The 27,282-nt window shown below is 36.2% G+C and overlaps 1 protein-coding gene across 7 annotated transcripts in view; it reads right to left on the reverse strand.

The window, feature by feature from the left end:
* Positions 1-27,282, reverse strand: part of EYA4 (EYA transcriptional coactivator and phosphatase 4) — a 246,187-nt gene that overhangs the window by 92,983 nt on the left and 125,922 nt on the right. For all 7 annotated transcript variants that reach the window (XM_020287211.2, XM_020287207.2, XM_020287208.2 and 4 more), the window contains exon 3: positions 24,978-25,027. In XM_020287211.2, the coding sequence (XP_020142800.1) occupies positions 24,978-25,027 (50 nt within the window). The remainder of the gene's footprint in view (positions 1-24,977; positions 25,028-27,282) is intronic.

Consider the following 27,282-nt stretch of genomic DNA (forward strand, 5'->3'; position numbering starts at 1 on the left):
TTCACTTAGGCAAGCTCTAGTATACTATCATCTCATTAAATTAATGAAAAAAGATTTAATCAACAGATACTTTGGGCACTAAGGTCATGGTCTGTCTATATATCTATACATTATCTTTTTCTAAATTAGCTTTGCAAATACTAGCAAATTTGCTACATTACACTTAGATATGTATGGGTTGTAGTTGTATCTGCAAAGTATTTCAAAAGCCTAATAGCCCTATGTATTTAAATGACCCAAAGAAGGGAAAAGAAATTACATGTGTATATATATGTATGTGTATATATGTGTGTGTATATATATATACATATATATGCTTTATATTTAAGGTATACAACATGTTTTGATATACACATACATAGTAAAATGATTACTATAGTCAAGCCAATTAACATGTCCCTCATTTCATATAGTTACCTTTCTTTTTTGTGGTAAGAGCATCTAACATCTATGCCCTTAGTAAATTTCCAGTATATAATACAATAGTATTTACTATATATTAACTGTAATCCTGATGCTGTGCTTTAGATCTCTAGACTTATTCATCCTACATAACCGCAACTTTGTACCATTTGACCTACATAAGTCCTCATCCCTCCCTCTATCTCTGGTAACTACCATTGTATTATCTATGTATTTGATTTTCTTTTAAGATGCCATATATAAGAGAAATCATGCAGTGTTTTTCTCTCTGTGCCTGGCTTATTTCACTTAGCATAATATCCTGCAGGTTAATCAATGTTGTTTTTAAGGTTGAATAATACGTGTGTTTATATATCACAATTGTGTGTATATATCACAATTTCTTTTTCCATTCATCCTTCCATGAACACTTGGTTGTTTCCATATCTTGGCTGTTGTGAACAATGCTGCAATAAACATAGATGTTCAGCTATCTCTATGAGGTGCTGATTTCATTTCCTTTGGGTAGTGCACAGAAATTTTAAAGCTATAATTTTGGATGGGAGCAGTACATGTTTCTAAATGATCTTGCCAATCCAGCCTCAAGTGTCTTCTTTGTCAGTCAGGGCTTAAGCCTCATCCCCATAATAGTGCAGCTATGGACTGAGGACCTATGGATCACTGGCTCGCCAACTTCATTTCACCTGTAATAAAATCCAGATTGGAACAGAGGTTTTGCAAGAGCAAAGTCTAATGAATGGAGGTGAACTCTTTTTCACTACTTAAAAAGGAATTAAAGTTATGCTCCACTCAAAATGACCACACACCTTCAAGAGCCCTATCAAAAATAGCATTAAACCACTCCATGTTGCAGTTGAATTTAATCCTAAATCCTACACAAATAAGAACACACTCCTGTCTGATGAATATCATGAATAATCATCACACAAAGACTAACACTCTCTGAGTGCTTGGTTGGTGCCAGGCACTGCCCTAAAATCTTTGATGTTGTCAACTCATTTAAACCTTATGGAAATATATGAGGTAGGTACTGTTATTATCATTCCATTTTTTGAATAAGGAAACTGAGGCATAAAGAGATTAAGTAACTTGTCTAAAACTTCACAACTAGCAAGTGGTAAATCCAGGTTTCATTCAAATCAGGCAGTCTGGCTCGAGAATCTACATCCTCTGCCATTATTGTAGATTGCCTCCCAAACCTAAAAATTTACTGAGATTCATTCAATCTTACATGGAGATTCTAAAAACCAGACAAAATATATTTTTTTTAACCTCCACACAAATCAAGAGGATAAGACTATGCAGACGGTCCATCTGCAATGTAACCACATAAAAGAATTCTGTGCAAATCCAAGCCCATTAACAAAAGTGTGCATGGAATCTGCCAAGGAGCCAGATGTCTTCATTGGAGGAGGAGTATCTTACTGGCTTGTCACTGAGACCTCCAGCAGGGCATTCCCCAACAAAAGACGGAGGAAGGATGATCTGTTCACCATGCCAACGGCCCAAATGTAAAGTGCATGATGTGTTCAGTAATAACCTTGAAACTCTTAGTAATAAATACTCTTTAGCAAAATCCAAACTGCAGCACCAACAGTAAAAGGAACTCCATAAAGGTATGCATTATAGTTCTGGGAACGTTTGCATAATTAAAAAGTTAAAGCTCGTCCTAATCCCTTTTCATGTTTAGCTCTTAATATAGATCAGGGTTACTTTTTTCTTCCCCCCCTACTTCAAATCCTCCAAAGAATGCAAGAGAAAATTAGGCAAGCGAAACAAGCAGCTTTTGATTCTCTGGCACTCTACCATTTGGAAAACAGACTTGAATTGCAGGATAGCTAGATAGTGGTCTAGGAATTTAAGAAATATGAGTTTGGTTTCAATAAGAAATACCTTTACAAGGAAGCTGAAAAAATAGAAAACAGCAGCAGTGTTTTTCTTCTTTTCTTTTCCTCCCCGAAAATCAGTAACAAATATCGAAACTCTAAGTTGAATTGGAGTCTACTCTTTGATTTACGATTTCTTACTAGGCTCAACTTAATTGAATTTAGGAGACTAAAATCACTGGAGTTGAGAAGATTTATTATTGTATTTTATCTGTGGCACAGGGGGTCCTTGGATTCTTCAAGAGTCAGGGGAGCTGGCACTCTGTGAGCTGCCTCTGCTAAGCTCGGTGTAAAGTGAAGCCACTGGGGAAAAAACACAGTCTCTTAGAGCAACGAAGGAGTGAGCGAGAACCAAAGTGCTGGGGATGTGGAAAGAGTCTGGGCTTGTGGGGTCTGTTTCTTTCCATCCCCTTCCTCCCCATTCAACATCTAGTCCAATCTTGTTCCAATTTAAGAAACACTAACACGTTCCCCAAAAGACTAACTAGAATGATCTATATAAACCTCTTGTGATGAATACCCCTCCTTTGATTAATAAAAAAGGCCTAGACTCCTTTATTTAACAGTGTGGGTGGATAAAACTATGTGATAGCATGTGGTTGATAAAACCGAATTAGCATTTCAACAATCAACTGAAATAACCACAGAGTCTTAATACATTCTCTAATTAAAAAAGTGATCACAAAATTTATTTTCTTTCTTTCTGAATTCAAAGACATTCATGGTATATTATATATTATCCCGAGATATTATCATACCAAAAGCTGTATATAAAATCTGCTCAAGAGAAAGACAATAAGGCTGAAAGTTAAAAGTTAAATAAATGCATCCTTTACCTTCACCTTCTGGAAAAGCCAATGCTACAGATACATTATTTCTCTATTTATTTTTTCTCTATAATTAAAACTAACCTCAATTTTAAACTATTCTGCATTTCTTTCTGATTTATTCTACTTAGAAAAGTATTAGGAATGAAATGATAAGAGATAAATGATATACATTTCACTTTAATTTTAATAGAAAAACTTCTAGAATTAAAAAATCCTAATAGTATACCTGGAAATTATATATTTTGTTAAAGTACTAAAAAATAGGCTTGGGGTGAGCACAGTGGCTCACGCCTGTAATCCCAGTGCTTTGGGAGGCTGAGGAGGGGGGATTGCTTGAGACCAGGAGTGCCAGATCAGTATGGGCAACAAAGCAAGACCTGTTCTCCATAAAAAGTAAAAAAATTAGCCAGGCATTGTGGCTCCTGCCTGTAGTCTCAGCAGCTTGGGAGGCTGAGGCAGGAGGATCACTTGAGCCTAGGAGTTCAAGGTTATAATGAGCTAAGATCACACCACTGCACTCCAGTCTAGGTGACAAGGTGAGACTCTGTCCTTAAAAAACAAACAAACAAAAAAACAAAACTCGAGCTTTATACGACTTGTTAACTGCTTTTATAATTCGAAAAATGTATGTAGGCTATGCAATCTAACTGTTATATTGGCATTTAGCTGAAGATGATTTTAACAAAGGATTTTGAAGACCAAGGCATTGAATGTCAGGATAAATCTTAGATCATTTTTAATGTAGAGAATTCACAAAATATATACTCATTCAAAGGCTTTTCAATGCTGACCAAAGCTTTCCTTTTCAACCTTACCTTCCACTCCTGCCTTCACAGATCTTGGACTGCCAGTGACTCAGCAGGTGTGCCCACGTTTATGCCCTTACATATGAGGCTCTGTTTGCATTGCATGCCCCTCAAGGTGCAGCTAGATACTATCTCTTCCCAGAAGCACTGACTTCATTCTCTGTCTCCTTCTTTGGCTAATTAGTTGTCATATTCTTATGATAGTCTGTCTTGTGTCACTAGTCCAGTATGTGTCTTATCTCTCCTATTATTTAGTAAACCTTTTCTGAGTGAGAACTATATTTAATAGATTTTGAATTTCTTATATTACCTGGGACAGAATCTGGCCCACGCTAAGCGCTAAATAACTGTCTATTAAATTCGTGAATGAAAAGATGAAAGAAGTTTGACAGCCTATGCTATAACACCTGATATATCCAGCAACATTAGCCCCCTAACTGGTTTCCCTTCAGTCTTTCTTCTATACCTGTGCTGTTTAATACAATGATCACATGTGGCTGTTTAAACATAAATTAATTAAAATTAAAAATTCAACTCCACAGTGGCACTAGCTATATTTAAAACATTCAATAGCTACAAGTGGCCTGCGCCTACTATATTAGACAGCACAGATTGTAGACAATTTCCATCCAGAAAGTTATATTGGATGGACAGTATTTGCATTTCCTACCTAAGTAATAGAATAGAAAATACCAAGAATGATTTTTTTATTAGACCTGTAGAAATCAATCACAGCACCAAGACAATGCAAGAATACATAAGTTAGTATGGCCTTGAGTTTTCCCAAACAATGATATTTTCTGCCACCAAAATAACCATTTATTTAGTCAGAACCATTTGGACTATAAGAGGTAAATTCCATCCTGTTTTTTATTGGGGGAAGGATGTTGCTAAAATGATGTTGATCCATTCATTCATTCACATATCCAGTAGCTATTTTATGACACCAACTTCCAGGTGCCACAAGATGGCTAAGATCTTTGGAACACAGGTAAGAAAGTCCTGTCCCTAGCAACTCAAAGTCCAATGAGGGTGGCAGGAAGTCAGACAATAGTCTAGCACAGTGTGTCAGTGCTATGGCAGTGGCGAGCACAGGGGTTGAAGGTACTTCAAAATCATAACTCTAGGAAATGATTCTCAGGGAAGTGGGCTCCTGAGAAGGAAAACGTTAAAAGAGTTTGTCACATGAGAAACCTAGGGACGGTGTTCAAGCAGAAAGAATAGCATCTTGGAAGGCACTACAAATGAGTGAGTAGGGTACTGCCAGGGCAGAGTTTTTAAAATAGAATGAAATAGTAGATGTTGAATCAAGTGAACAAGGAATTAGGGTTTCCCATTTCTCTCTCCTCACATGAAGAGCCCAGGGGCCTAGAAACTGGATATAAGCAATCCACATTGAGGTGGGGGATAAGCAAGGCTACATGTGAACAGGAAAGACATTCCAAAATGAAATGAAAGTGCTTTCTATTACATACACACTTATATTAGCTGATAACTAGCTGCATAGGAAATTATAATATCAGTCTCCAATGTTTTATGTTACAAAAAAGCTTTACTATTCAAACCGACAATTGGAGTTGCTCTCTATGACTAGAAGACTATAGCAGCTGCAATTATAGATAATTTTTATTTTATTTAGTATGACTATGTATTTTCTATCTAAAGGATCTATTAATACAATGTAATATATTTGTAATAGTAACAAAAACAGTTTGGAAAGTCTTAAGAAAAATATTGAACTAGGAGCCACTACTTGTCAAATCCAGTTAAGAGTGGGTATTATCTTTCCTAAAGAAACAGAGTGACTGGGCCAAATAGAACTCAGCAATAAATACCAGTTGGATGTGAATGAATTAAAGGAATGAAGTTACTCATTGCTTTGGTATTAATTAACTTGGGATCTTATATGCTCTCCCTTCATCACTGAGGAACATCTTCATTAAAAAAGAGATGATATGTTTTTCTTTTTTTCATCTATTCTCTTATTGGTAACACTCACTGAATTGCAAAAAACAAGGGAACAGAGGAGTCAGTCCAAAGACAAAAGTCTAAATCCTGAGATATTTTTTATGAAGAATACATGATAGGAAAAGATCCCTCCCATTTCTGAAGTATTTCTTGTGGAGTAGCCTCCTTTCTTTTATAAAAGATAGTTCTAACTGATGAATGTGCAAATAGAAGACTATGATGATTCATTCAAATCTGAATAGATTATTTTAAGGAGATGAGCTTAATTATGAAAAATAAATATTGCTTGATATCAAGGAAATTCCTTGAAGTTAAATATAATCTTTTTTAATAAACGCTTTCTTTAAGTCGTCATTTTAACATGCAATTAACATCATATACTATGTGCACTACCCTTGATTTAAACATACAGAACAAAGTTTTATTTCTCCCAACTTTGGTTAAAGTACACATATGGGGAAAAACAGAAAGATTATTTATTTTATAGAGCTGTGTCTGCTAAAAATACTATTGTTTAGGCTAGATCTTTAGGAGTTAAATAAAGCCTATGGAAAACATCAATAAGACAAGGTAGCCAGCTATTTCATAGTTTCCATTGTCTATTAGGTCAATTCCTTTATTTTCTGTATAAACAAACTAAGATGGTCGGAAAGCCTTTTTGTTATTAGAATCCCAGAATCCTGTTAAATAAAAAATTCTAATTTGGTGTAACATAGTTAAAATTTTTTGCTATTTGGCCTACACACTGTTTAGATTTCTTTTTACACAAACACGTAAACCTAAGAGTAGTAACAGAAATAAAAATAGCACTTGATGCTGTCCTAAGTGCTTTAGTTTTAGCCAATTTAATCCTTACAACAACTCTAAAAAGTAGGCATGTTATGATCCCCATGATAAAACTGATGAAAACGAGGGACTAAGAGATTAAGGAAAGGGCCCAAATTAGCAGAGTGAGTGCTCCAGGAGCTGGGATTCTACTCCGGACTGTTGTAACTAAGGGAAGTCTCAGTAATTAACCATTCTGTAATCCACACACTTCCTCAGTTCTCACTGGTTTTGTCTGTCCCTTGTTACCCTCGCTTTTGTTTCTCTATAAACATGAGAATTTATTATATTTGTAAATGGATTTGTTCTGTTATTCTTTGGGGTTTATATTTTATTCCTCCTGGCTTCATGTATATCTAACGTAACCCCAGTTACTATCAACCAAACTAACACACAAAGTCCGTATTTAGTGACGGTGCACGTTTTTACATAAGGGATTAATATGAGCAATATCTCCTATTGGCCATGCCTTGATAGCATCTTTCTATACAGCTTCCTGGATCGCCAGACTAGACAAAGATGCAAGCACATGACTCCCAATTCCAGCCAAAAATTCCCAAAGTGCTTCATCAAAGTGAATTTGCTCAGAGAAAGTTGACTAAACTCTTTCAGTACGTATGTCAACGTTTGTGTTGATAACTAGGTAGTGTGAATTTAATCTTCCACATACTTAGCTAGATTCTCACTTTGGAATTTTTTCACTAATATTTATTTTATGAATGTCACATTTTTAGAAACCGAACAGGGAATAAAAAGATCAAGTGTTGCATTTGGAGAGCTATTTAATAAACAATGAAGAGCAATTAATTAGAGAATAAAGATAACATCGTAAGTGCTCAGCACTCAACAACGTAACAGATGCACTTTTCCCTCATAAGGTATTTTGGAGAAGTTTTAAGAACTGCCCTTAGACATCCTTCTGTGCCATGATGCAATCTGGGATAGCTACATATGTGGGGTCCACAATTCCACAATGTATAAACAGGATGTGTGTGTGTGTGTGTGTGTGCATGTGACTATGTGTGTGATGAATCATACAGTTAATTTTGAAAAAAAAATGTGGTTTTGGCTGAAATTATCTAGCTATCTTTTGGAACAGAAGGGTAAAGGAAAGTCTTCCCATAGTCAGTGGAAACAGCTGGTCATAATGAGGTGGTGGGCAACTCCCAGCTCTCTCCTCCTTTCCCCTTGGTTCCTTGTGGTTACTGCTCAAAAAATAGAAAAAGCAGTAAAGTTCACCCATGTCACTGCTGCTCTCTGTCATTTTTTCCCCGTGTCTGCTAAAATATTAGGTTTCTGGTATTAGAGAGAGGTATGCAGGAAAAGACCCTCCAGTTCAAGATTGATGTTCTTAACAAAACTGAGCCCTGGATTCTGCACATTTCAACAGGTCAATATACAAATCCCCAGGGTCATTTGTACACACCTCTGAAGATAATCACTACCTTTCACTGAGTGTTAACTACATGTCAAACATTACACATAATATCATCTAACTTAGTCTTCATGAACATAGAAGAAGTACCTGATTTCTGGGTAAAATGTGAGGCTAAAAGAACATATGAAACTTATGCTAGGTAGTAGGGGAATGCTATTTGAACTCAGTCTTTTGGTTATGGGATATGGTTGTTATGTGATATTATTTTCTTTTTCAACTGATACCTAGTAGATGTATTAATATTAATGCATTTTTTTCAGGGTGCATGTGATAATTTGATGCATTCATATAATCAAATCAGGGTAATTTGGATATCTGCCACCTTAAATATTTATCTTTTCTTTAATGCTAGAAGTTTCAAATTATTCTCTTCCAGCTATTTTGACATGTACAATGGATTAATGTTAACTAGTCTCCATATTAATCTATCAAACACTAGCTCTTATTTCTTCTATCAGTTTTATTGGTATCCATTCAACCAGTCTTCATGCTTCCCTCCCTGCTACCCTTCCCAGCCTCTTGATAACCATCATTCTACTTTCTATCTCCGTCACTCACATCCACGTTTTTAGTTCCCACATATGAGTGAGAACATGAGCTATTTGTTTTCTGTGCTTGGCTCATTTCACTTCCCCAAATGACCAGTTCCATCCATGTTGTTGCCAATGACAATATTTCATTCTTTTGTGGCTGAATAATATTCTACTGGGTATATATACCATATTTTCTTTATCCATTTGTCCATTGATGGGCACTTAGGTTGATTCCAGAGGAGAGTGACAGGACAAAATAGGAAAACTTGAGCTGTGTCCCTCACTCTAATTTCAAACCAAAGGTGCCCACATGAACCATTTTAAACTTTCCATTCTTACACAAAGAGGTTAGAATTTATTAGACTTTATGGCAATTAAGTACAGATTATGATTTCATGCAAAGAGGGCAGGTGCTAACTGAAGCTGGTTTGAACTTAAAGCATAATTTAGAACATCTTGAATATATTTTAAAAATAACGCTATTAAAAGAGGTAACCAATAATACCTTGAATACTATATTACTATCCTTGACTTGAGTATGATATCCCAATTTGAAATGATGTCCACAAACACTGAGTCTATTTTCATGGATTTTGCTAAATAAAGTCCTATAGTAACACAGACTGTTTATGTAAGGGGGCTCACATGTAATTTCCTAACTTGCATCTGGATCAGTTTATACCTTAGTGATAGTGCCGTTTTGCACATGACATGTATTAGATGTGTTTCATTTTGTTATGAAACTCATTTAAATAAAGATTAGGTAAGCACAAAAAAGGTAGAAATAAGTAAATTAATATGGTGATATTCTGATGTGCAAATTCAAAAACAAAAAAAAATCAAGCACTGTTCAGAGAATGAGGCATGGTACCCTTAAGAATATTATGCAATTCAAGCATCCTAGTTCCCATTTTTTCAGCTCTAATTGTTACTTCCAACTATGTTTTCCCAACCATTATACAAAACCTCCACTACGTATTTTCTCTTATTTAATTTTGATTAAACTATGGCAGAACTTTACACACTGACATTAAGCAATTATCTTCCCATCAAAATTATTTTAAGAAACCTATTCTGGAAATCATACAGGCATGTTGCCAATTTGTCTTTGTAATGTGGAAGAGAAAAAAATGCTGTTTACATTTTTAAAAGTCAGAAAACTACTTTTAAAGCCAGAAAAACAGAAAAGTATTGTCATTTGATGGGAACTTTGCTTCACATCACAACATAGACTAGTGCCAGAATTCAATGCAATATAGCTACTTACACTGAGATTTTCAGCAGATGTAGTTAAAGTTAACAACATTCTTCTGCGTATCATTAGAAAATATTTTCACTGAAAACATATTCCTGATTTAAAACATAAGTGACCTCATCGGGCTTTTTTCTTCCTCAGCAGCTTGTATCAACCTGTTTTTAACTCCCTAACTTTTCTCACCTTTCTATAACACACACCAACATCTTGATCTAGTGAACTAACCAGATAATGAATAATATTAAATATCAGTTCTTCACAGTAATCCTCTACTTGAAAGAGAGAAAAATATATGAAAGTACTAATTTAATAAAAGTAATTTCCTTCTGTTCACCAGTTCTTCATTAGGAATAATTTATATTCATTCTAAATTAAATGGTTTACAATCAGAAAGAAGAAATTATAACATAAAAATTTTTGGCCTGACATTGAAAACAACTGAGAATGTATAAATTATGCCCAGAAAACCCACTAGCAAGGCAAGCTGATTTCGCTTGGATGCCGACCTGATTTTAGCATGACCCGCCGTGGGCACCAGTGGACAACTGGTTGTAATAGGAGAGCGAAAGACTGCAGACGTGGGAAGGTGCATATTTAGCCAAAAGACAAATTGCCAGGTAGTGCCATTATACCTTATTCAATACTAATTTAATTCTCTTTAGTCCACACTTTTTATGATTAGTCTTTCAACAAATCCAATCCTCCCTCCTGCAGCATACGCCAATCACATCCTGTTTCCCTTCTTTGTGCTTATTCCACCAGTTTCATTAGGGAGCAAGGTTTTACTAAATACAGTTTTAACCTACACGTTGGCTTTTTTCCAAAGACTCCATATTAGGTCTTTCTTTAGGGAACCTGGGCTTTCCCATTCTACAGGATGGCCAGTTTATCAAAGAAAATGTCTGCAGTGAAATCCTGTGGACTCTTCTCATGTAGAGTCTTCTCAAAGTTTTCAAACAGATCTCCCATAGCATGAACGCAAAAGGAGCAATTTCAGAAGAGGGCCTTGAAATAAAAAACACATGTCAGACTCAGAAGTTCTAACTCTTATTACTGACAATATAAACAGCCAACTGGGTAAAGGCAACGTGGAAATATGAAGAAAAAAAGTAGCAGCTGAAAAAAAATCAAACTCCCTAAATAAGAAGAAATTGAAACCTGTCCTGATAGCCACTCTGTTCAACCAACTGATAACAGCTTCAATTTGGTTGTGAACATTTAATTTATTGCAAGTCTATTGCATAAAATTCCGTTTCCCATAAGAAAAAGGCAAGCTTATTTGGAAAGTAAAAAAAAAACAAAAACACTCAAAATCCTCAAATTAGTCTCAATACCCCCCTTACCACTACCATACACACAGAATCAATTTCATGATGTAGGTGCATAAAACCGGTTTGGTCACTTCCAGGAATCACACAGATGGAAAACAAGCGTTCTTTTGCTATTCATCTGATTCTTGACCAGGAGATGAGGCTTAGATCTTGCACAGTCCTCTCTCTCTCTCCTTTTATTTTTTTTCAATTTTATCTTCTGCATTTGCATAAAACATTTAGTGGCCACTCAGATGCTTTAACTAAATGGGCCCTCCATGCATAACCCCGGGGGAAAGGATGCACAAAACAACACAATGGGAGACATTTGAGGACATACCACATATGCAAGTAAAAGAAATCAATTCCAAAGATTTTCCAAGCCCTGTTCAGAGTACTGATAAATGATAAATTATTAATAGGTGAAAAACCAACTATTTCCAATATTCCTCAAAGATCATTAATTCGCCTTGCATGAAGGAAAAAAACAAAATTTTTCACAAAATAAAATTCAATTTTATAAAAATCCATGTGCCCTAATATCAAGAATTTGTTAAATGGAATGGAGATGATAGATTAGAAATGGAATGGAAAAAGTAAAAAGATGCCAGAGACATAGGAATTTTGGAAATCACCCTGAAACCTCACACTGCTCTTCTTCCAATGTCAGGAAAAGGCCTTGAATTCGGGCTCTGGAGCTTACTGACTCTGCCTAAGCAGCACCTACAGTCAAACGATATTACTGGGACACTGACCTTGAGTTGTTTTTCTAAGGTATTGATGGCTCTCGCTTTGCTGCCTACACGCTCACCCTTGTTGCAATGTCAAGTGTCTGGGAGGGCCACGACTGGGGTGAGCTGTCAGAGACTCTAGGGGGGAATGCTTTTTCCAGCAGAGCTGGAGTGGTTCATTCTGGGTCCTCAACAGGTTGGCTTCACTAATATCATGTTTGATACCTTGTATTTTCCACATCATTTTTAGTCCATCGGACACATGAAATTTTAGGATATACAGTAGCCTCTTCTGACCAAAATCAGGAGCTTACTGGGTAGCTGGGGAGCGTCTGAAAACATGCCAGGAGTTTGGGGCTGTCCCAGTCACCGGACTGCTATGGGGAGCTGAAAGAAGGCAGGGTTGGACAGTTCTGCAATGTGTTGGTCAGCAAGGCAGTGTGCCGGACTGTCCTGCATGACAAAGAATTGCCCCTTCCCAATCCTCTTTGGAAAAAACACAGGTGGGTCATCCACAATTCCAGCCATGTTGCTTGCACACGCACATGCACACGCACACGCACACTCTTTTTTTCTGCACCATGGTTTCTGTCACTGCTTCTCTTTAAAACAAAAACCAATAAATAATGGGAAAACTTAAGATAATAACTACCCCAAGAGCACAGATATACCACAATAGTTAAGAGTATGTAAAAGTCAGCGTCTGAGCTATGGCAGCCTGTTTCATCTCCCGTCCAATGTCAGACGTGAAGCTCCTGTCGAAAGCCAGCAGTCTTCACTACGACAGCTGCTGCCACGAGGGTGTGGTGCATCTGCCTCGGCATTCTGCCAAAACACATTAATCATTTTTTTCCCAGGCACAAGCATGGTATCTAACATCCCAATTAGTTGGGACTTTAGCTCTTCTAGTTGAAGAATAACAGAAAACAAGGGAATAGGCAATACAGAGGAGATCAATAATAGAAGATTGTATCACTTCACGTAATAAGACTGCGTGTATTCTTAAAGAGATGGTATTATTTTTGAGAGGGATGGAGTTTCTACAAATTAATCACATGGCAGAATGCATGCAATACAGGAGCTTCCTAGTTAAGTCAAGCCTACAAACACAGAACAACTACTTCCTAAGTGATCTTTTGTTTCAAGGAGCATTTTCACATGTTGGGTTGCTCTAAGGATCAAAGTGCAATGCTCCATTATAAAAGTCATTCTGAGATAGGAAAGAGAGGAAGGAAAAGTAGAGAAGGAGGGAGGGATGGAAAAAAAGAGAAATTTATTGACTGTTGTATTTTTATTTCAAAAGATTTGGTAAGGACATCATGACTTTAATTAGGGTAACCATAAAACTTATCCCGCAAACCAGAATTTCTTGAAAGTAAAGTTTCTCCAACCAAAGGGGATGCTGGGACAGCAAGTATAAACCTGGACACTGCTTGGGACAAGCTGAAATACAGAGTTGTCCTACTTGCTGTTCGGCAAACTTAGAAGTCTTTCTTAGGTTTAATCTTGTTTACAAATGACATTTAAGCCTTTTTAGTTGTTATGCGGCATATAGCAGTGAGAATAGTGTAGGTAAAGACGTGAAGAACTCTCCACTTCTCCCCCAGAAATATAAAAACTAGCCACTCATTGATTTATCCATAGAGTAAATACTTACTGAATTCCTACTATGTGCCAGTACTAGGTACCTGAACTGGATTCCCTAAATTCCTAAATGATCCAGACACTTGAGTTGCTCCTGTTAGTGGGAAAAAGAAACAATTCCTCAAAACTTCAGCTATCAAACCTTCTAGAAATGATCATTAGGGTTTAGTCATATTTTTTGTGTTGCTAAGCTGTGAATCGCTTTAAGCAATAGCATATTTAAAATGGGATCTATCTCTTCAGCCACAAAAAAATAATAATAAAATAAAATGGGATCATTTAATATATAAGTCATTCGAAAATGTTATACTGCTAAACATAATCTGAGTTTTACTTAGAGAATCAGGGTGATAAACACTAATGAGAATCATTACCTAGTACTAAGTAAGGCATGCCAATGTCCTCAGGGATTACTAAAGCATACTGGGTTTCTAGAGTTAATGTCAAAATTCTCACGTGACTGAGCATTTTGCATTCTTACATCTATGCTTTATTATTTTTCTGTCTCCTTTTTGTTGTTAGACTGTCATTTGTCAATACTATCGCTATGCCCATTTGTAATAAAAGCAGTCATTTAAAATTCATGTAATATGTGACAGGTACTTCTCTAAATGCTTTCCATATATTCCCCATTTAGAACTGAGAATTATGAGAAAACGCCATCTGAGACAGCATCTCAGAGAGAATCCTATGACACCTAGATTTGTCAACAGGCTTTTTTCTTTCTCTGCAGTTCTCAAATATGTCCGTGTGGGTGAGGGTTTGTTTGCCAAATTTGTGGGGGCTTGGAAATTAATTATAATTAAATGAAAGCATTTTAAAAATATAAGCTTATATATGTTTTTTCCAACTATTCTTATTTTGGATATTCTCTCATTAGAAATTTAGATTTTTAGGAAATGTAGACTTTAATTTTAGTTACATGAATTTTAAGAATATAAAGTTATTTGGCATAGTAAGCATGCCTGAAAGACATCAAGTATCAGGTGATAGAAATTCATAAACACATGAACAAAGAATCCATTCATCCACTGGCTTATTGAAAAGCAAATGAGAATGCTGCATAGGTTGCTAAGACAACTGAAATGTGATGATTAAATGTTAAGATAATGAGCAGAATCTCTGTACCTTTTGAAATGAAAATTCTGGAATCACTACTAAGCTCTCATCTATATTAACAGCTGAAACTTTAAGAGCATTACTTTAGAAAAAGGCTTAAGGCTTTGAGCCCTGCTGGTGAAGAAGCTTGAAGTCTTCCAATCAGGAGAGAGCCCTGGGCTGAGAGCATGTGTGTGGTGTGGCAGAGAGGTGTTCCTGGCTTGGGATCAAGCCCATCTTGTAGCAGCGGTAGATGAGGTGCCTGTCAGAGACTATTAGCCAGTAGACAAGAAAAATTATTTGCAACTGATTTATTAAAATCCCAAGTAAATATTTTCAAAAATACAGGAAAGACTAGAAATAGTAGCTTTTCTAGAATATTGCTATTTCCCATTTTAAACCCTGGGCTCACTCCATTTTAGCCACACTGTCCTCCCTACTGTTGCTTGAACATGCCAGGCAGGCTTCCACCGAAGGGTCTGCATATTGTCTCATCCCCAAGATAATGTACTTCCTCCAGCCCTCTGCTTGGCTTATTTGCTCATGTCCTTCAAGTCTTTGCTTGGATATCACCCAGTTTAAAATCACAACCGATTCCCCCCAATATTCCTGATCCTCACTTTTTATTCCCCAGTATTTAAAACCTCCTAGCATACTCCATTATCATGTATGTTCCTGTTTTGTTCACTAAACTATCTCAAGCATTCAGTGCCAGACACATGGCAGATGCTCAATAAATAGTAACTTTAAGGCCCCAAAAAATGTTCTTATAAGTTGACCTAACATGAAGCGGGACCACAAAAGCCTCCATGCTTCCACTCCCATCGACACTAGAACTTCTGCCCCAAAGATGTCCCAAGTCCAAAATAACCATGAGGATTTATGAAGCTTAGTAACTTCATGGTATATACTCAGAGTCAGTCGTCACCCCCATCCACAACAATTTTAATTGTCCCTGTGCTGCAAAGCAGAGTCTAGTCTCAGCTCTTTAAGCCCTATGGATAAAAGTCACTAAACAAATGCTACTTTATGTAATGCATGACTCTGAACAAATTAATTCAAAGCAGCTAGCAGTCTCCAGAAAGACTGTTTCATTCTGTTAACCACAAAGATTTCAGAGCTCAGTTTGTGCTGTAGGAGAGGCTGACCAGGAACATAGCCATTTTCTGGAATTAATCACCAATACATGTGGGTAAATCGGGCATTTTCTCATCTCTACAGAATCATACAAACTGTCAAAAAAAGAGGCCAGATCCCTCCCACTGCCACCATGCCTATTTCAGGCCAAATCTATTATTTCATGCTATATATATATATATTTTCATGCTTTATATATATTTTTGTTCGTAAATCAGTATAATGCCTCCCCCAAATAACCACAATTGGTTAAATGTCTCTCAGGCCTTTTAAGTAAGTTTCATAGCTGGTTTCCCCCCTCCAAGCCAGCTGATCTGTCATCACCAGCACAATTTTAATCATGGTTTTACCTGATCAGAAATCCATTGGTGACCTCTCAATACCTGTAAGAGAGCTTGCCAAAATTTCAAATTTGGGCTCCAGGTTATTGATTGCTGATTGTATTTCTGTAGGCATGTTTGGAATTCTTTTTTTTTTTTTAATGTCCAAACCTAGACATTAATTTTGGCAAAATTACCTTCAGAAAGGTAAATAATTTAAACCACAGTATAAAGTGCATTAGCCAGACAATTATCTAACAACTAGATTAATCACAGGAAATGGAGAAAGCAATTTGCATTCAGATTGGTATTTGAGAGCAGAAGAGAAGACTGGGTCCATTGAACAGCAACTGGTCTGCTTGGGGCTGGGTCCAGGAGTGCCGAAAATTGGTGGAAGAGTTTACAAAAGAGGTGAACTGAGCTCATCTCACTTTGCAGTTTGGCTGCCACTGCACTTAAACGTCTGTCTGCAGCAATCTTTACTTTGCAGATCATGGTTCACAGATGTCTGAACTATGAAATCAAACTCTACGTCTCTAAGCTAGTGAGATGAATAACTATTGAGTTGTATCTTATTAGGGAAGGGGGCAGTGAATTTTCAGTTTCCTTGATGTTTGCTGCATTATAAAGTGAAGGATGAGGGAGGGGTGGATGATGGAATACATAAGTGGGTTATCTGTTCTGGGAAGGGAAGGGTAGAAGAAAGTAGAGAGAATTTGTGTGTTTGTCCGCCCAGCATCCTTTTCTTGGAAGTTCTCCTCGGCCCTAATTCATGTGCTCATAGAGGTGGCTCCTAAAAGTCACATTTCTGTTTTGTGACTCTGCCTCTCTGATAATATTCTCTTCTCTAGAAATTCAGAACTGAGATTTAAAAAGGAGAGAGAGTTTTAGCATCTGGGTGGCTAAAGAGGTAAAACACATAAAATCAGGAGCAGTGTCACACGGGCACGTTCCTCCTATAAGTGGGGCCCAGAGAAAAAATAAGTCTGATCAACCAATCTGCACTGAGAGAGATAAAGACATAGAAGCAGTGAATCAAATAGGACAGAGGTGGACAAGAAATGAGCAGGAAGGCAACCTCCGGCTCCCATGCCTTCTGAGATTCAGCAAGCCCTCTCTTCTTAAGTTCTCTAGGGAATTATACCTTTGTTTAAAACAAAATAACAACAAAATAACAAGCAACAATCCAAACTCCCCTTTTCTTCTTCAACTGGCTCACATTTGCAGCTGCAACCAATAAACGTCCTAACTAAAACAACTAGGAATCCAGACAGCCACAGTCGGTGCTAATTTTCTGATTTCATCTACTATTTCTTCACATACATCAAGTAGGACTACTCACAAACATGCACAAAACATATCTTTCCATTTCTATTTCTAGTCATTTTCAGTACCTCACTGTGGGTTCTCTTTCCCCTGTTGAAAATGTATCTATTCTTTGACACTCAACTCAGCTAGCATCCCAATCTTGCATGAAACTCTTTCTAACCACTTCTGCACACAGTACTGTGCTGAAACCAAAACCTGGTTGTGGTGTTCTTCTCTACTCCTCTAGTGAAATAAGCTCATCTGTAGAACTCCCTCATTAAGTACTACCCTAAAATAGATGCTCTCAGATGGCCACATAGTATACAAACATACTATTTTATTCTAAGATTTATATAGAAAATGGGGACAGGAAAGGGGGAGAAGAAAAAACATACCTATGTAACTGGTACATATATTTTTTCTGGAATGTTCCAGGACCCAGGTTCGAGCCATGTACTGTTGTGTCAGTTTGTAACTAAAGGAAAAATATGAAATGGGACCCAATAAACATCTAATGGGCCAAAGTAAAGGGACAGCAGAAGAGTGGACAATAGGTAGCCCAGGTAATCCCTGACCTTTCTTGGACAGCAACTAGGCACAAATAATATACTTCTTGCATATAACTTTTAAACTTTTTGCATACAATTCAATTTTTAAGGTTACTTGTTTGCTTCTGTATATACTCTGCCTACTGAGAACTATCTGGTCAATGAACAAACAGGGCAACACCCTATGGAAAGTGTCATTGAGAAAGGTTCTCTTAGACCTGGCAGAACAGAAAGGCAGGTTTTTAGACCCCAGGAAGCCACATGGGAATCTGTTTATTAATTCAGAGGTGAGGTGACAAGAGCCTGAACTTTCACAATGACAGTGGGAAGGGGTGGAATAAAGAGATTCAAAAAACACGGCAGAGGAAAATTAAAAACAACTTGATGACCAGCAGGATTTGGCAAGGGAAGGAGAGGAGTAAGTCAAAGATCACTCAAAAGTTCTAAGACAGGACAACTGAGAGAAGTTCCACTGGAAAGGAAAGACCCTGGGGAAGGGAATGCAATAATTACAATTTTTCATAAGTGGAATTTTAGATAGCAGAGAGAAATCTCTAATAAAATTACATTAGGGATTTGTGGTTTAATGAGATATTCCAGGAGAGGTTGCAAGCCAGATTCACGCATTTGGAAGTGACTCATTCATTTAGCAGATATGTATTGGACACTGCTGGGTCCTGCGCGGGGTACCAATGATGTGATGGTGAACAGAAGCAGACATGGTCTCCAGCCTTGTGAAGCTCATAGCCCAGCGGATGGAGGAGGCATTAATCAAATGAGGCATCTCTGCAGGAGAAGAACATGGTACCCTGTGGCCACATGACAGTGGGGCTGGACCAGTCTGCTGACCAGGGAAGGCTTCCCTGAGGAAGAAGCACTGAGCAGAGATCTGGAGGATGAGTTGAAATGAAATAGCTGAGCAAAGATGGAATGGGAGGGGAGGCAGATGGGGGAAAAGGAGTCCCATCCTCTGTAGAGGGAAGAGAGTGGTATTTGTGAACGCAGACCTCCTAGCCAGGAGAAGCTCATGGAAACAGGCTGGAGGAAAAGAAAGTGGGTAGGGCATGCCAGACACTGGGGGCCATTGTCAAGAGTTGGGAACAGAGATTATATGTGAAAAACTATGAAATGAAAGGAAAGCAAAAAGATCAAGAATAAAACCTAGGGTTCTGAGACAGTGAAGCAAAGGCTGAATGAACACGACGTGAATGAAGGAGTGTTAATAGTGAGGTCTTTCTTTCCATTAGTTGTAGCTTATGCTTGTCCCTTAATGGGTTACAGAATGTCTTTATTCAATTAAAACACATAATAAGCAACCACTCTCTGAGCGACAATGTGTAAGGGCCTTTCACGTGTATTGTTTTGCTCTCATGTGCTCCTTCATTTAACCTTGGAAAAAGATTAACTCTATGGGGAAGTGCACAAAGAAGTCAACTAGTGAATAGGTAACACTAAGCTATGCTGGCCAATAAAGAAATTACCCGGAGTTCCCAGTGAGCTATGGGAAAGGTTGACTGGGCACATATATGAAAAGACATTTAGGAAACAATACATTTCGAGATGGTTCTTTATATCTTCAGTTATCACTGACATGAGGGATTTGGCAGATGCCACAGACAACTGGCTCAGAAACCAACCATGACCAAAAGGGTTAAGATACGATTAACAGCAAAGTAGAACACATCACTCTCCTTCACAGCCCCACCTGCATCCACACCTGTAGGAATCTGTAAAGACACCCCAGAAAAGGCAAAAAGGATTCAGAAAAATCTCCAGTGAATGCCAGCCAAAATCATGAAGACACTGGAAAGGCGTCCACTTGAGGCCAGGCTTTGAAATGAGAGAAAAACACTTTCAAAATGGGGAAGGAAAGGATCAAGCTATAACATGCCTCGGGTTAACCAAATGACCCAAGAATTAAATCACACTCTTAGAACATCTACCTGTCAATCATGTATCATTTTCAGGAGATATATACTTTATAATTCAAAAGAGATGGTTGTAAATAACTAGAAGGGATTGTTACTTTGCATTAGCAATTTCCTGAGTTAACTGGTTACAAAGATAGTATATGATTAATAATATAACCAAGTCCAAGAAATGGTTACATAATTCTGTGGACAGTACAACTAGATTGTATTACTGACAGAATCTAAGTTATTGGAACTACCTCCTGAAATTGTCAAGTTTGATACATTTTTGATACTTCTTAGAGACAGAATATTGGGCTAGATAGACCTGATTTGACACAATGAAATACTACGCATGTTTTCATGAAGATGCCCTCAGTTTTCTCTGCTATAAAAACTATACAGCATTCAATTTTTATACAGGCAATTATATGCAGATAAACATTTTAGTCTTCTGAAAGCATTGCAATCATTATTTTATTAGCAAATAAATATTTATAACTTAATACATTAAATATAACATTGCTAAATCATAACTATTTATATAAGATGAATTAATTTCATTTTTCAGGTTTTACACAAAGACATTGAATAGATAAATTTCCTGAGGCTCACTTATATATTAAATATAAATTAATTCCAATGCTTCTTTAAAAACTAGAAAGTCACTTTGCCTCTCTCTTGATAGTTGCAAAGTGAAGAAAGACTAGAACAAGAAGACACAGGCCAACACCTTTGCTAATTGAAGGTAATCATTAAGTACTCAACAAACTCAATTTCTTTAACTTATGAAATAGGGAAGAGTCAATCCTCTCCATTACCCACACAATCTCTTTTTTATTCTCCATATGGGAAAACCATCACCTTAACTCACATGTACCGTAAATACTTCATATATTTTACTAATATTCTTCCTAGATTGCCTTATTGTATGCTACTAGTGATACCATGGCCAGGATGAGACAAAGCTACTACAGGAAAAGAACTGGTATAACTCCTAGAAGTCACTTCAAAGCCTAATTTCATGAAAATTTATGTTTCCATTCACTTCTTAATTAGCAGAACAAGTATAAAATAAAATCGCCTGATTTGAGTTTTATTTCCTTTTTATGTCTAACATAGATGAAAATGCTCTATTAGTCAGTGGCCCAAAAGAGAGAAAAGCAAAGAGGAACAGAAACAGAAGATGACCAAAGAAATTTCTTGGACATTATTGAAACTACTTTAATATACAGGCACTCTAAGGTATTTGTAAAGAACACAATTAAAGAAAAAGATAAATTATTTCCTCACCTCATATCAGAAATAAAAAGGACTTAAAGTAGAAGAGTTTAAAAAAAACTGAGACCTATGGAAATTTCTGGTATAAAATTCACTTGACCAGGAGCTATCTATTATAGTAAACAAGAGCCATGTATTTTCAGAGATGAGTTAAATGGGACACAAATCTACACAAATAAATTCACCAAGAATATAGAAAAAAATCAACACAAAAATAACATTTCAGTTGATGCCTTTAAGATGGTCTATCTAGTAACACACTTAATCTCACAGTAAGGTAAAACATGAGAAAAATATAAATTTTAGTTTTCTCATGCACTCATTCTGCAGTTAACATTAGTTTTTAGGAACAATGGCCAAAATAGTTGCTGGACATAGTTAGCAACACAGAAGACAGCAAAAAAAGAAAAATATGTAAAGAATGTCAACTTTAATATGAAGCACATTAAATTCTTTTTCATATGACATCAAGTTTTAACAGCTTTAGGAAGCAGAGAAAATACAATCCCTGATGTCTGGCTTTTAGTATATACACATAATATTAATTCTAAGAAGGCAGTTTTGCCTTATTTAACATTGTACGTGTTTGTAAAATTTTTTTCCCAACCTACCAGTTACATCTGCAGCCCAAGCATTTCTGTCCAAAAGAAGAATTAAGGCCAAGCAAGACAAAGAATTTGCTGATACACATGTCACTCCAAGAATTCTCCTGACAGTCTCCACACCCAATTTAATTATTTCTCTACTGTAACAACACTTTCCATCTGCATTTATTCTAATCATTTCAAATCCAAAACCAACACACTATAAAGCTAGCTAAATAAATGAACAATATTAGCTTTAGGTTCCAAGTGAGGCAGCATTTTGTATGGCAGCAGTGGGTCTTCAGCTCACATTTTATGCTGATACAGTATTTTGGTATTTCTTTGAGCTCAGTTCTTTACTTAAGATTTGTTTAGAATAGAATTACCTAGCCTCAGGCTTTAAATCTCAATCTAAGCCTCTGTCTCTCTCCCTCCTCACCCTCTCTCTCTCACACACACAGTTTGAAAAGGGGAGACAGAAAGAATATAAATGTTTGTGGTTCTTAATGAGCAAAAGAGAATGTACCCCTATATCTATGTACTAAAGTAATGCTGCCTAGTGTCTATAATAAAACCATTTGGGTTGGTTTTTTTTTTTTTGATAGGTTATAAAAACTGAACCTCAGTACATTCATATAATAAATACTATTTTAAGCATTCCTTAATTTGCTAACTATTCAGTAAATTATTGTATCTTTAATGTTCTCTAGTAGATTTTTATTCTCTTCTGGGTGTTCTATCACTGCATTAACTAACTGCCATTTCTGGCACTCCCAGACTCAATGTCGGTGAATAAACAGAGGATCCAAGAATAGCCACATCGTTATGATACTGACATTGACTGGAGTGTGGAGATCAGCCATTGTATCAGAAGTCTGGACATAAGACCAGTCACTATCAAAATATCTGGGCAAACCTGAACAAATGAATGATTCTAGATCATCTTGAAGGCCTTTCCATCTCGAATGTCAATGAAGATTGTTTTATTTATTTGTTTGTTATTGATATCACAAAGGTTTAGCGTTCTTAGAAACTGATTTGCCTAACTTCACCTATTTATATTACAGACTAGGAGACTTTAGGAAGCAGTTAATCCACAGCAACAAACTGATGATTTCCAGAACCCCATCCACTTTGCAATTTACCAAGAAATATATTATTTAATAATAAATGTATTTTAAACAGTCTTTAAAATAATAACCATCATTTTTCTTAAAAATAAAATTGTATCATTAAGGCCACATGGGCTGAGATTTTCTAGATAAAAATGAATGATCTCATTCCGGGCTTAAATACAATGAGTTCTGAATTCTTTCCGTTTCTTCTCTAATTTACTGACACCAAATCTGAACAATGAATCAGTTTGGTTGCTTTCTGTTTTTTAAAAATTTACTGAAGGGCTGGGCACAGTGGCTCACGCCTGTAATCCTAGCACTTTGGGGTCACTTGAGGTCAGAAGTTGGACATCAACCTGAGCAATATGGCAAGACCCTGCCTCTACTGAAAATTTAAAAATTAGCTGGCTGTGCTGGCAAGCACCTGTAGTAGTAGCTACACTGGAGGCTGAGGCAGGAGGACCGCTGGAGCCCAGGAGTTTGAGGTTATAGTCAGCTATGATACGCCACTGCACTCCAGCCACGACAACAGAGCCAGACCCTGCCTCAAAAAAAATTTTTTTAAATAATAAAATAAAATTTACTTCAGTATAGTATTATCTGTCCAAATATTCTCAGTGGCCTCAAGGCTAAAAATTTCGATATGAAATATTAATAATAAGGATGATTATAACTGCTGTTTTTTCCTATTAAGCCTCAAGACCAGCTGCTTGCAAAAATTATCTAATTACTTATATAATCCTTACAAAGCAAGTCATAGGTAGGTCACTCATACAGGTCAGCAAATAATTAGGAAGAAAGTGTCTACAAGGAATAAAACTTTGCCCTTCCCTTCTCCTCACACATCCTAGAATCACTCTGCTTTGTAGGAAAAAATTTAATGGTTCACCCACTTCCTAATGCTCCAAAATATGCTAAAATTATTTGGTTCCATTTAGAGAGCTAATTATAAAGAACAAAGATCAAAATTTAAAAATCCTATGTCATTACACGTTCTTAATGATCCAAATGGAAAGATCATATACAATTATTTTAACATAATTATGTATAGGACTTCATTATAGAAATATCATGCTTCGTAAAACAAAGACAGAGTTACTCAAACTATAAATGGACTGTACATAATATATATTTATTCTCCAAAAGGAAAACATAGTGGCTATTAACATTTTACCTAGATTTGTATTGTTTTATTACACCAAGAAAATCACTACCTGCATTGTATATGCTGAAGTATGTAGGACAAAATAAACTGAGACCCAACTTACAAATTAAATACAAATTTCTTAATGTAATACATTAAATCATATCCTTAATATCATATTAAGGACATGTTACTATTGTCATGGTATTTGCAATACTTTTGCTTATCCATTTAAACTTGAGGCCTCGGTTTTGAAATGAAAGCAATGAAAATATGTAGGCCTAAAAACTCTGCTGGGCATTTGGTCCAATCACAAACAACTGAACGGTGCTAAATTCCTGCATGAAATGGTCTGACCACTATAATTCATCATTTCTACAGGCTCCAAATAACCAGAAAAAGAATGCCAAGTTACTGTTAAGGTTTCTAATTTGATAACATTGTCAAAATCTGGCAATAGTTCATTGGAAAAAAAAAGAAATATTGTGTGTATGTGTGTGTGTGTTTTTTTTTTTTTTTTGGTAAACATAGTTTATAGTTATTCAGTGTCTGGCACAATTTTACATGTGAATACATTTATTAAAAAAGATTAGAATGAACAATTTAGATTAACTTAAAATAATGAATGCTAAGGGATTAACTTTTCAAGTATTTCTAGAGGTTTTTCTACTATTCTTTAAAATGGACTTCAAAGACAGTCCTTTTTATTAATATTATGATTAAGAATATTGCAGCTGGTATAACATATAATTTCCATAAAGATAAGTTCTCAAAGAAGCTCAATATTTCAAAACACAGTTCTATCTGATGTATAACATCTTACTAATTCTCCAAAATTGTAATTTCTTTCTTAGTGGAATCTTGGCCTTTATTTTAACTATACCTGGAATTCTGAGGTTCTGAAACATCTGATTCTGTGCACGTTTTCTTTACCTGTAAGAAAAGAGTACTAGTTATTTTCATATGAAAATACAACTTCCTCACTCAGGTTCACACACTTGTTAAACCTAAAGTGGATACAGCTCTGTTCACCAAGATCTCTATAAAATACTCCCCACATTTTACAGCGGCAGCATGCAGCACTAAATAGCATATTTCATTATTATCCCATGAACAGCTGCCAAATGTACTTCCCTGGACTCCATTAGTATGTAAAATGTTCAGCTAAAATAGCCTAACTAGGAACAAAGAAACCAAAGAACCAGGTTTCCCACTTAGGAATTAGAAAGCCACACTGTTCTCAATCTACTAAGGAACATTTTGCCAATTGATACTGCTTGTCTCCTATTAAAACACACAATAATAAACACCAGCTTCTGGGGCAAAGCACAGTGTTAGCTAAAATGTTTACAGATTAATGTTCATTTTCTCAATTGAGTGGCTACATGTTTTCTATACGTCTCAGCATATTAATAAAGCTTAGGCATTGTTTCTTACACATATTTTCAGTATATTTTGCGGACTATATTTCAACTCTGTGGTTTTTAACCCATGAAAGGTAAAAAAAAAGAATAATTTTTACTTCTAGGGCATCCAATTCATTTCTAAACAGAAGTAGGTAGTACATCCTCTATCTCAAACCCATAGCTTTTTACAACTTCCAGCACAGATACCTATGTTGGATTATTATGATCTTAAAAGTACATTATATGCAGAGTAGACTCAACTTCAAAAATCCATTAGTTAATATGGAAAACATACAATACACATTTATAAATGCATCGTATATTCTGGGTATTCATACTGGTATAAAATGGAACCTACAAAATCCAAGGAGTTTTAAATTCTAATACATGGCTTGGAAGCAAATAAAAGTCTACTAAATATATATCATAGGGCACACTTGCATGATGCAAATTGCAGTATGAATGTTACCACTTAAAAGCAAGTTTTGAATTTTGAAGACACAGCATTGTCTTTCCAGCTCACAAAGTAATTTTTTCCTCTTCTTTCTCAGAAGAATACTTAAAAAACCAACACACATAACCCCCTACACTTTCTAAAATCTCTATCGTTTGCTTTCAGTTCCAAGCCTAGACATTTTTATAATCTGAGAAATCAATTATTTTTTGATTAACTCTATAGCCTCTTTTGCATCCTGTGTATACATTTACATAATATGAAAATATTAATAAAACTGATTAGAGAAGAGATTGTCATCCTGTCTTACTATGTAATGTGTTCTATGCCCTTAACATGGTACTCAGCATCATGAGATGGAAGAGGCAAAAAAAGGTTTTCAAGAGTAATTAGTTTAAAATAAAGAAAAAAAGGTTATACTTTTCTTAAAACATAAAATTCACTAGAAAATCCACAAGTCTTATGTCCATTAAATTTGTCCAGGAAAAACAAGAACTAAAAAGGAAGGATGTCATGAAGAAAGAACCCTTCCTTTCCACTGGTTCTTTTCTGTGATTTATCATCAGAAACTATATGAACTGCCCAATGAATACAGGGAAATCATGCCCAAATGAATGCCACTTTCCACAAGACCATGATGACTCAACCTTGAGACTGATGGAAGAAGCTCTAGACTACCACACAAATAAACTAGGCACGTGCTCCCACTGAGAGTTAGAGCCAGATAAACTTCTTACCGTTTAAAAAGAAAGAATAATTTTCTTTACTATCCATGGCTTTACAAAGCATAATTCCCCAAATAACTTAACATGAAGTTCTGATTATTTTTTTTTATTCTCAAAGTAGAAACTATAATGGCAGAGAATACATCTACTGATTTTTTGCTATCGAGTACCCACGGAGTCCCAGGCTTATGACTAATGCTTAATAAGCAAGTGATGAAAGAATGAATTATATATTGTTAAAGTTATGCATTCATTAAAGTAGTTATTTTTAGGAGTGTCATTTATTCATTCATGGTCAAATGAGGGAAGAATAATATTTAGTACACCATGACTACTATAGAGGAGGTCTATCTAAAGTGTTGTATGTGTTTAAAGAACAAACAACGCCAACCAAAGGAAGATGGAGAAGGCAACAAAGGACATGACTTCTGAACTGAGTCTTAAAGGATACAAGCCTCAAACACTAAATGTGGAGACTGGTAGTTATTTCAGCATCATGAAGTTTACTAGAGGATATGAAGCCTTTATACATGGTAAAGATTTGGGCACTTAACTTTTGATCAATGGAGACCATTGAAAGGTTATAAGAAACAGACTTGGTAG

The sequence above is a fragment of the Microcebus murinus genome, chromosome 5 (assembly GCF_040939455.1).
Source record: "Microcebus murinus isolate Inina chromosome 5, M.murinus_Inina_mat1.0, whole genome shotgun sequence".
In the NCBI taxonomy this organism is placed as follows: domain Eukaryota; kingdom Metazoa; phylum Chordata; class Mammalia; order Primates; family Cheirogaleidae; genus Microcebus; species Microcebus murinus.